The sequence below is a fragment of the Octodon degus genome, unplaced genomic scaffold (assembly GCF_000260255.1).
Source record: "Octodon degus isolate 3935 unplaced genomic scaffold, OctDeg1.0 scaffold00231, whole genome shotgun sequence".
NCBI lineage: Eukaryota > Metazoa > Chordata > Mammalia > Rodentia > Octodontidae > Octodon > Octodon degus.
The window spans coordinates 1,446,850-1,459,371 of record NW_004524807.1 but is presented as its reverse complement, the minus strand read 5'-3'; the positions used below and the strand labels follow the sequence as shown (position 1 = coordinate 1,459,371).

General features: G+C 34.6%; 1 protein-coding gene across 1 annotated transcript in view; it reads right to left on the bottom strand.

The window, feature by feature from the left end:
* Fat4 (FAT atypical cadherin 4) overlaps nucleotides 1-12,522 on the bottom strand; it is a 212,688-nt gene that overhangs the window by 55,507 nt on the left and 144,659 nt on the right. The window contains exon 7 of the mRNA XM_023705874.1: nucleotides 5,108-5,288. Within this exon, the coding sequence (XP_023561642.1) occupies nucleotides 5,108-5,288 (181 nt within the window). The remainder of the gene's footprint in view (nucleotides 1-5,107; nucleotides 5,289-12,522) is intronic.

Sequence of the window (12,522 nt, the reverse complement as noted above, 5' to 3'; positions counted from 1 at the left end):
CACACACACACACACACACACACACAGACACTTTTGAACTACTTTGTAGGGAAAAAGAGGAATTGCAGACATATATTTGTGTGTGGTCAGGAATACAGGGTAAGAAATAAGGAATGACATTTATGTAAACATGAAACAGAAAGAAAAGTAGAAAGAAAAAATGACAGTGCAAATGTTGTAAAAAAAAAAAAAAAAGAGCATAAGGAATATAAAGACTCAGAAAAAGCCAGTGGACTTAACAAAGTTCATCAGAGTCTTATGATGGAGCCTTTTTCTGGTAAATAATGGAAAAGAAAATCAGATTGAAAGTTTTTCAGGAATAAAAGCCAAAAATGAAACTGAACTAATGAAACTCTCTTTCCAAGAATATTGTGGTAACCAGAAAATGTGATCACTAATTCACTATATTTAATTGTTATCCACTACTATTTGTTAAACATTATGTCAAATGGAAGGTATTAGAACCAAAACATAGAGAAAGAGAAATTTGAAATTAATTTCACAAAGTCTCTATACCACAGAGATTTGCAGATATCACCTGATTCTATATGCTAGTACTTCAGAAAACAATTTTAAATTTACATAAATGATGTTAAAAATTATTGGAATTGTTCTGTAACCTGAAGATAAGGTGGATTTTTCCCTGGATTTCATGAATAGGAATGATGCATTAGTGCCAGTTATACAAATACTTCACACGTCATTAAGACTATCAACCCAAAATAAATATAGTCTAGGTTATTGTACACGTATACCTATGAGTATAGTTTAGTTTAAGCTTTAAATTTTTTTCCAGTCTCATTTATAAATTTACATAGTTCGTTTTTCATGACTGAAAACCATATAGCAAGTTAAAGATTTACACATATGGGTTTTATATATGCATTCAAACATGTAAGTATAAAGTTAATAGTCTGACACTAGAGAAAAATTAAAATTCAATCACCAAACTAACTACCAAAATACGCAGCCTTCAGCCCAATGTGGTAGAACATACCTGTAATTCCAGCACTCTGGAGGCTGATGCGGGAAGTTCAAGACCAGCATGAGCTATAAAGTGAGCTCAATGCTAGCCTGAGCTTCATAGCGAGACTCGTCTCAAAAAGACAACAAACAAAATATGCATCCTTAATTCAAACTAATCACACCAGACCTAACATTAAAAAATTTTAAAACATTTTGAAAGGATCAATAATATTTCTAGACCAATTTTACATTCATTACTATACGTCTCAACTATAAGATACTATTCTGCAATACATTTTGTACATATACTAGAAGAAAACAGAATGTAACCAGAGCGTTAACTCCAGCAATAAATGAATGTATCAAAGGATAACGAGATCAATTTTGTAAACATTCAGCTTCACATCGAGAATTTAAACATTATCTTTAGAAAGTTTCCTTCGCATGAAGAATTCTAAAGGATTATTAAGATTATCACACAACAATAGATAAGCATTTCCCAAAAATCATTGTTTCACTCACTGAGCACTAGCAGGTATCAGACAGTTACTAGGTGCTTTGCATGGATTAGAACAAGACCTATTGACAGACACTAAGCATATTGTAAGCAGTTCAGTTTTTTGTATTTGATCTCTATAAAGTCGTTGTAATACTAGTATACCTATTCCACTGATGAAAACATTGATGTCTACAAATGCTTGATTATATTCCCCTACTTTGCAATTAGTAATAATAGTGTTCTGCTGCAAATAGCTCAATTTCTACAGCTCTACTGTAACATTAAACTGAAGACTGTACTACGTCTCAGGCTATGGATCTTATCATTTGCACTGCTTGGTGTAGCACAAGTAAAGGGAGGGTATTTGCTGGCCTTTTGAAGTTCATATTGAAGTAGTTCGGTTGCCCCTGCCATTCTCAAAGATGTAGCTCGATGACTCAAAAAGGTATAATGACTGAAATGGCCCTAATCTTCAGTGATTTGTCTTTATAAGTCTTTAGGAATTCATCTCTTCACTTGGAAGTTAGTCCCAGTCTTCTGCAAAAAGAAGTGTGTATTTTGTTTCCTGGCATTTTGCAATGCATGTAAGCATCTGTTGTATCCCGAATTTCCCTCTGCATCTGCCAAGGCCTTCTTAACTGCCTTGGTGAGTGTCCTCCAAAGAATCCTGGTTCCAGCTCTTTCTCCTCTTTTCTCATGTTGCTGCACTCTCTCTACAGTATGCACATGTAGTTCTTTCTTCCAAATGTCTTGTAAATACTGGTGACTCCCAAGCCTCTAAATCCAGCCCTCACTCCAACCCTAAGGTCATCAGGCAGAGCACTGGCTTTCTCAATGGTGTCTTTTGTGAATGACTCTCACTCACTCCAAAGTATACATGAACAAATCCTAATTTGCCTCAAACATTTTTTCCCCAGATGTACCTTCCTTCATCAGTCTGTCAAGATGTCCATGCCAAAATATCAGTAGCAGATTCACTTCTGATACCCCATCTCTATTCTAAATCTAGTCCTTTGACTTTCTTTTTTCAACCTAAGTATAAGGGCACTCAATGTTGTGTTTAAATTTCTGGAGTAATTAGAGCCTCAGTGGTCTATTGGTTACCTCTCTGTCCATCCATATTGCAGATGAGTTCTGCCTCATTCATATCCAAATAAAGAAAATTTATGTTAATCTTAGACTTTAAAATATTCCTAAAGTTTTCTACCTAAAAAGAAAAAAAAAAAACCTCCTAATCTTGTAACATAACAGAAGAGATTTTAAATGCTTTGGCCCTGCCTATTTCTGTGTTCCTTTTCTCACTCTGGTCTAGCCACAACGACCTTTCAGATAATAACATCTAACTTGCTTCTGTCTCCCTGTCTGTCATTTCTGATTTATAAGTTGCCATTTATAGGAACCATCTGCTATGTTCTGAAGGTTTCTCTTCAAATTCATTTTCATTAATCATTGAAATGTAATGGCCAATGTGATAATAGTAAGAAGTGAATCTTTAGAAAGAGGTTGAGTCTTAAAGATCATTTTCATAGAAGAAATAAGGTCTTTTATTCAAGTGCTCTGCCACCATGTATGAACACTACATTTCTTCTTAAGAATGTGGCCAGGGGGGCTGGTGAGATGGCTCAGTGGTCTAAAGCACCTACTTAGAACAAGCTTAGCAAAGGACGGGGACTGCGGTTCAATCTCCCAGCACCACATGCCAGCCAGCCTCGCCCCCTGGTGGGCTGAGCTGGCCACACACACACACACACACACACACACACACACACACACAAAGAATGTGGCCAGAGGGCTTTATCTTAAAAGTTGTTCTGTGGACACCAAGCTTTTCAGTACTTGACAGCCTCCATAAATGTCAGCAGTAAATTTTTACTTTTTATATATTATCTAGTCTTAGGTATTTTAGTACAGCAGCTCTTTTTTTTCTAATGTATTTAGTACAGGCTCGACAGGGTCTCACTGTGTAGACTCGGAGTGACTCTCCTGTTTTCTGCCTCCCAAGCACTGGGCTTACAGGCGCACTCCACCATGCCCAGTCTTAATTGACAAGTCAGTGTGCACAGGGGCAGTGGCAGCGCAGCAAGCAGGGGTGAACCCCGGCCACTGAGCTCTATGGCCAGCCCAGTAGCACCTTTTATAAAAATCAAACTTAAAAGGCTCATCACTGTAGGAAATAATCTTATTTGTGCATATATAATTTTCTACATAAAAACCACAAGGAATGAAGACAACAGGAATCATTTCTTGTCTGAGACCTATTCATATCAGAAACACAATAAAAATTTACTGAAGTTTAAAAAATGCCTTCTTGGTGCTAGGGATATAGTTCAGTGGCATAAGGGTCTGCCTGGTAAGCACAAGGTCCCAAGTTCAATCAATTCCCACTACTGAAAAAAAAAAATGATCCCCAGTTCAGCAAAAAAAAAAAAAAAGCCTTCTATCCTACCTAATCTTCTCTGACAATAGGAAGAGAATACTTAAAGCCAATTTTCCAAGGTGATTTTATTAAAAGGAAATTATTGATAAATAACAAAATAAGCCATTAGTCAAGTCATCATTTTATGAATACATATTCTATTTTTATTAATAATTCCTCTAGGGCCAGAGATATAGCTCAGCAGCATAAGCACTGGCTGACAAGCACAGGTTCTGAGTTTGATCCCTGATACTGCAAATTAATAATAATAATAATAATAGTAATTCCTCTAACCTGCCCAGATCCTATCTTGTGTCCCATTACGTTTGTCACCAACTAACTCAGTCTAACTTCAATAACACCAGCCTACAGAAGAGGGTGGAGGGCCTGTGGAAAACTATTGCCTTGGGGCTTTCTCCAGATAACTTGGGAGTCTTTTCTTATAAGTTTGGAATGTGTACAATAGAGGGTAAGCTAAATCAACTCAATAGTTGCACATTGTTCAAACTGGCTTCCATATTTCCCTCTTTATATTAAGAACATTGAAAAAGAGAAAAATATGCAGTTGCACAAGTAAACTAGCTTCCCTCTTCTTACTGAGATTAGGGGAGAGTTCAAAATGGCCAAAATTCATTGCCACCCTCTCATCAGAGATGGAGTGCATTTCTTCTCCAAGTGAATGTGGGGTTCCTACAGCTGCTTTGACCAACAGAACACTGCAGAGATGGTGCAGGGCTACCTCCTGCCTGATGTTTAAGAGAACTGGCAGCTTTCACCACAAGTTTGTGGTAACCACAGACACCATGTGAAAATTCAACTGCTCTGTTAACCACACCATAAAGTCCTGAGACTACATGAGGAGAGCGACCACATGACATGTCTGCCAAAGCACAGAGCATGGGAAGCCATGTAGGAACGTCCAGCCCACCCAGACACCTGGTAAACAGCATTGAGCACCAACAGCTAAGCAAATGAAGCAGCATCGCATCCTGTATTCCCTAACTACACAATCATAGGATAGGAAAATGCCAATAAAATTAATAAATAAAAACTTAGAATGAATAAAATTGTTATGGTTTTAATCAAGTTAGGAATAGTCAACAGGAACATTACTGTATGTTAATATAGAATTTCTAGTGCAAATAAATGTCATTAGTCATTTAGTTCAAATTCTTTCATTGAAGTAGAAAATAACCGACAGTTATGTGTACAGTTAATGTACTGACCTTATAACTGCATTGGTTGAAGCATCAGCATCTGAGGCATTTACCAATAAGACATCTGTTCCAGTTGGTGCATCCTCAGGAATTGTTGTGAAATACATTTTATTGCCAAAGGTGGGGACATTGTCATTGACATCATCTACTATGACATTGATTGTTCCTGTTCCAGTCAAAGCAGGGGAACCTCGAGAGAAAGGAAAACCAAATTTTAATGCTTATAATTTACAAGAAAGAAATACATTTAATAGGAATTATCCTTAGACAGAATTACAGGAGAGAATTTAGAAAGCGTGACAATATAATTTCTCAACACATAAAAAAACAAATGAGTGATTTTTACAATTTTGTCCCTAGAAAAATATTTTCATTGATGACCTAGAATGTGAATTCTTTCCGACTGATTCTACACAGAGAGCAAATGCCATGACTTTATTTTATTTTATAGGTGCTGATTTGACTATGTAGAACACAACAATGTCATTTAAATACCACAAAAGAGACACTACTGGTAATTTATCTGAAATTGCATTAAAACAGTTCAAACCAGATTTGGAGCAAACCACAGCATGGAATACTTGGCCAACTAAGCAGGCAGAATTAAAACTGCTATTCTTAGTTGGGACTATCAGAAAGTCTGTTACTATCAAAAATTCTGGCAGAGCATCTAACACATTTAAATCTATTTATTCATAGCAATCAATACTTATAAACTTTTTTATTAAAACAGTTTCAAAGTGTGTCTCAAAACTGATATTTCCACTAACTTTATACTGATGGGCTGACATAGAATCATTTTATTGTGTCTGCTTAATGTAATATGAAATAGGTTATTTTGATTTTTGTTATTTTGATTTTTTATTTTGATTTTCAGCTTTGTTATCAACATCTAGTTAGAATCATATATTCAACAAAAAAGTTGGAATGCACTGTGTGTGTTACACAAAGCTAAGAGACTCATTTGTGGCAAAGGGAAGATGCCATATTTGGTTAGAATTCTGTGGTTTGTCCTCATAACTGAAAAGAAAAATCATCTCCTTTGTTGTGTTTTCAAAACCATTTTCAAACTTTAACTCTTCTAAATAAAAACAGTGGAGATCCATTTAACTTCATTTATCTAAAGTAAAATGAAGACTCAGATCATTTCTTTTTGTCTTTCAGATACTGATTTTTCTCTCTTAATTTTCCCTCTAAAAAGTTTAGATCCTATCTATATTCATCACGTGCGTGCTATTCTCTATAAAAGCCATTCATCTGAAAGTTACTTATAGAACAACTTCATTGTCACATAATTGTGTGTTTAGATCCACAAATTTTCGCTATTAGTTTTTCTAATAATTTTCCAATTTGCTGGTAATTTCTTACCACTAATCAAATATTTTTCTATGATTGTAGATTACAATTACTGATGCCATAGTACCAATCAGTTTTTCTGCTTAGACATATAGAAAGCAATATCAACCAACTAGAACATACAGAAAACAATAGCTTAGGCAGGTGATCTATCAATTTTATGTTCAATACAAGAAGATAAAGAAATGTATATGACCTCATGAAGTAGGCACTATAACAGTGTGAGACCTCTTCATATGTGCTAGATACTTAGGCAATTAAATGAAGGATTCATGCATATATATATATATATATATATATAAAATTTTTACAGATGTTATTTTATATATATAAACATGTCATTTAGTTACATATATAAGATTTATGTTAAGCAATACTTTTTCATTAACATTCAGTATTTTAAAATTTATGACTATAGAAGTATTTAACTATTAGTGTTTAATTTCACATTACATGAAAGAAACCCCTTATTCCATTAGTTTTATCTATAATTCACTAAAGGTTTTCAAAAATCTTTCTAACACTTGTTCTAATAGTTATTCAGTATGAAAGATGATAAGATTATCCTATAAATATTTCATACATACAAAATGTCTTATTGATATTTTAGTCTAGTTATTATGTCTCAGGTTCCATATGCAGAAAGGAATAATAAAGAACAAAATTTTCCCCAAAAGAAGTAGTGAGGATAATGTAATAGGTATAGGATAACAAGTAGCACAAGATTAAAATGTTTTCTATATTGTTCATTATTGTTCTTGTAGTTGCTTTAGAAATCAAAATAGGAGATTAACTGATGTACTGAAGGCTAAATAAATTTTATAGATTTCTGCACTTATGACTTTCAGAATTTTACCCTTCATAAACCTATCAATTTATCCAATGATAATATTGAGAACATTTTAGATAACAATTACTATTAAAGATTCTTTTATAGTAAAACTAAGACATTTATCTCTCAAAATCATTCATATCTTTGTTGACAATAATTTGAATTGGAAATTCTCAAGTGCAAAATTTTTAAATTTGCAGTGAGATTTTTAAGGAAGAGCTGAGTACTTCTGAAACACACACTACCCTCTAGCCTGCATTACTGAGTCTTAAGAAATAGTTCAGGAACAGGCAAGCAAATATTCTGTCTTTGGTGTTCCAAAGTGTCTGGTGAGACCCGAATGGAAAACCACACGAAAATGATGACTAAATCGCTGTGTCAGGACCATGTGATTTCTTTGCAAACTACATCTTGTTGCTGACACATTTTCAGAGCTAGTCAGTAAACAGGAAAATATCATTTACACGGGAAAACATTCAGCAAATTCAATGTCTGTACCAAAGATTGTCTCATTTTTCCAGATGATTTTTAAAGATATTGATGACAACAGATAATCCTGACTTGAGAAGTAGTCCTGCAGCTGATCTTACATCTCTACGGGGTCCTTTCTCAGGTCAAAACCTTGCTCAGAGCCCCCTTTCTCCCCTTACTATCTGTCTCAGCCCACTTTATAGTCATTTGGAGTTTTCTTATCCATTTTTTCCAACCTTTAGAACAGACAGAAGGTAAGGCACGATTTTTGCTACTGTCTTGCCCCCCAAAATGTGCATTGTTATAAACATTTAAATTTTAAAAGTCTTACAAAACCTTTGTTCTAAATTTCAAAGTCTTTTAATGAGACTTAACTAACACCAAATTTGAATCCCTCCTCCAAAATTCTTAACATTTACTCTTGTGAAAGGGACCTACTATAACTCAAGCTCATTCCAAGGTTTTATTTGTCAAAAAAACCAACAAGCTCAGAAGTTACTACTTCTCAGCTACAAGCATAGGAATGAAATCAGTGGAGAAAATGGAAATGTCTCCTGATTTTAGGTAAGACACATTTTTACATCCTTTTTTTATTTTTTTGCCAGATGTGGACACAGTTCTTCAGCTCTTGGGCACCTGATATGGAATTTCCTCTTATTCACTAATTGAAAAATAAAGCCATTCTTTTATGGTTGTTTTTCTATACATGTTTGTTTTTGCTAACTTTTCCTTTTAACTTTGCGATGAAACAACTAGGATTCTTCTATTTCGGCATCCCACCATTTATTGGGTCTGTCCTATAGAAAATGCTGCGAAGAATAGGAGATGCAGCTCAATATAGACTACTTGATAGCATGAATAAGGGCTTAGGTTGAATCCTCAGCAAAGAAAAAGAAGAGCTTAAATTTTCACAGTGCTTACTATGGCTTTTTTTTTCAGTCCCTAGCTTTTTGCAAGCTCAAAATTAATATATATATATATATATTTGTCTTTAAAATTACCACAGACCTTTAACATAAGTACAAATGTAAAACTCCAATTACTCTAAGACTGAATTTAGTGCTTATTTAATATAGATCTATATCAGTATTTTATGTATACATTATTCATTTAGTATATAGATTACATGAGCCCAGTATTACTGTTTAATATTTTCTATATTTCTTAATTTTTAAAAGAAGAATTTCTATATTCAGCCATAGTAAACAGAGAGCACTTCTGAATTGCTAAGAAATGTTTTCTAAACTCATTAACCTTAAATACACCTGACACTCTTGTTAAGTATGTTTTACTGTATATTGTCATCATTAACATACTTGTTCCACATCTTTTTGAAGTTCTGACAAAAGAAGGATATTTCTGTTATTTATCTGTATCAAAAATATTAATGGATGCCAGCAAGCCTTGTGCTAGGCCTATATTAAGTTCCTTAATTTTGCATATGAAAAACTGGGGGAAAAAAACAAAAAAACAAAAGGAGAATTGGCTCACTGACTACCTGGCTAAAATTTCAGAAGGAAACACAGCCCTTAGCCTAAGGGTAGAGTCAGAGAAAAAGAATGGGAGCAAAGGTCAAAGTTTTGGAGTTATTATAACTCCTTATAAACAGGAGGGCCCAGTTAGTCCTGAATCCCATGAGAAGGTTCACAATACTAGTAGCTAATGTTTAGGGGGAATGGATCCTGATCATGACAGATTATACACATAGTGGTATAATAGGGTAAGATTATGCAATTTCACTTAGGATTGATTTATGAGGACCAGATGCAACCAGCAAAAGGGGCAATATATACTCACACACACACACACATGCATACACACCAAGAGACATTTTAGACAGCATAAGTGGTTCTAAGCTTTGTCTTATCTACATTTTACACTCTTGGAGTCAGTAAATGACTAACTAGTACTGCCTTATTGGTGGAATAATGAGCTAAGATTTATCAAAATGAGGTTCAAGGAAGTTTGAAATAAGACTATAAAAAAGAAAAAAAATTCAGGTACACCATTCACCAGAAAATATATAATATACAATAAACAGAAAAATGAGACTGAAGTTTAAACTTTGTGCACATTGCATTTTTATGTTCTCCCTTACAGAAATACATTATCTAAAAAATAATATGTTCCCAGCTCAAACAGGAAGAAATAAAGCAGTATTCTCTGGTGACAAAGGAAGCACCAATATTATTTTAGCAGAAATTAAAAGCATGTCAAATGCACTGTCGAATGTCAGATAGCCTCCCCTACAGTATGCAGTTTCAATTACTCATGGTCAACCACTGTCTGAAAATGTTAAATGACAAATTCCAGCAATAAAACATAAATTATAAACAATTTTATTATTCTACATTGTTGTAATTGTATTACTTTTATTACTGCTTATGATCTCTAATTATAAAACAATGTGTATGTGTGTATAGGAAAAAACAATATACATATGACTTGAAGTAAAATGCATGGCTTTAGTTATCCAACAGGGATCTTGGACTATTTCTCCCTTAGGTAAGGAAGCTACATGTCTGTATCTTTGTCTCTCTGTCTCTGTCTCTCTGTGACTCTGTCTCTGTCTCTTTGTCAGTCTCTCTGTCTCTCTCTCCCCCTCCCTCCCTCTTTCCGTGTGTGTGTGTGTGTGTGTGTGTGTGTGTGTGTGTGTGTCTGTATCTGTGTGTGTGTCTGTGTGTACTTGATGGGGATGTTCAGACAAAAGAATAATGCTCATATTTCTATTAAAAAATAAACATGGGAGAATCAACAGGGGGCTTCTGGGCAAGGGAAGAGAAAAACAACACAGCTTATAATGATTAGCTTCATACATCGTATGTTTCCAGGGCATAATAATAAAAGGTTTACAAATGGCTAGTGATATGGAGCATGATTTTATGTCTTTATTTGCTTCTTGTATTTCTTCCTCTGAGATTCATCTCAGATGCCATTTCTGGACTGGATCTTTAAATTTGGTGGCCCTAATGTTATTTAGTTCTTTATAAATTCTAGAGAGCAGACCTTTGTCTGGGTGCTTATTAGTTAAAATTTTTTTCCAAATTTGTGGGTTGTCTTTTCACTTTGTTGGTAATTTCTTTCAACGTGCAAAAACTTCTCAATAAGAGGAGGTCCCAGTTGTTAATTCTTTCCAGTGTTACCCATGCAATTTGATTTCTGTCCATGAACTCTTTGCCTACCTCTATGTCTTCAAGAGTTCCTCCTACTTTCTCTTCCAGGAGATTTACTCTTTCTGTTTTAATGTTTAGATCTTTAATCCATTTTGACTTTAGCTTAGTTCATGGTGATAGACCTGGGTCAAGTTTTAGTTTTCGGCAGGTAGAGAGCCAGTTTTACCAGCACCATTTGTTAAAGAAGCTATCTTTCTTCCATAAAGCATGTTTGGACGCTTTATCAAAGGTAAGGTGGCTGAGTGTGTTTTTAGTTCATTCTGCATCTTCTAATCTATTTCATTGATCCTCAGGTCTATTTTTTTTTGGCAAATACCATCTTGATTTCATCACAGTAGCTTTGTAGTATAATTTAAAGTCAGGAATTGTAATGCCTCCTAACATGCCTTTGTTGCCAAGGATTGCCTTTGCTATTCTAGGTTTCTCTGGTTCCAAACAAATTTAGTAGTGATTTCTCTAGGTCTGTGGTTGTTTAACAACAAGTTTGTTGACCAAAAATTAGAGAAATAGAGGGGCTACAAGAATAGCCAATATTTTGGCTCTAGAACTCCAAGGTCAGTGAGGACTCAGGACATAAGAGAACTTGTACTGCTGCATCCTATAACTCAGTGGTGTCCCAAATTTTCTGACCCAGGAGAATAGGGGTTTACAGAGAAAAGTGATGAGTGATGTATAGTGTGCCTAAGGAGAGTCACCTAGAGAGAAAAAATTTTCTCAGGCTTTTGCAGAGATCAAATTTGTCAAGCAATGCCCCTGACTCATCCATATGGCTGACACTGACAAGATCTATAAGGTACTGTACATGGATCCAGGGTAAGTCCTGAGGGGATTTGACTGACCTCTTGCAATACAAAAGTTATATTTCTACTTATATAGGTCTTGTTTTAACTTGGTCTTAACCATCGAGCAGAAAATTATAACTATGAGGTATAAAAAGTAATGTCCTATTAATATGCTGAGCTCAAGTTAACAAGTCCTGACATTTGCTAGTTCTTCTGATAATCTACAAGCATTATGGACTAATGGACTATATTGGATTATTTTGCTGAATTCAAGTTTAGACTGATTTCAAGCATGAAAAGTTCCTTTAAAGTCTTCTCCAAATACAGTTTCTCTAATTGCAGTAGAATACCCATCTCTGACAAAACAAAACATAAAAGGGGGATATATTGGGAGCCATGAAGCTAGGAAATCAATCAAATACATGTAGGTGGGACTTGGCCCAGTGTCTAATGCAAACAAGCTACCTCACTCCTGAGATGAACATCCTGTCTGGTTAGCTATCAGTTGCTAGGCAACCTAGTGTCATGCATTACTAACTTTACAAAAATGTAAATAAAGGACAGTTTTTCTTTTGTGAAAAAAGAGGAATATATATATATATATATATATATATATATATACACACACGAGAGTTATGATAGATATGATAGATATGCTATGATAGATATACTACTTTTTCTTAGTTCATTGAGAATAAAAGTTTGTACTAATATTGTTTAGACAAGATATAATATTTGCATCTTGTCATCCTAATATCTACTGTGAAGACAACAATATGTAATCTATTAATTATTGTAACCATCCTACTA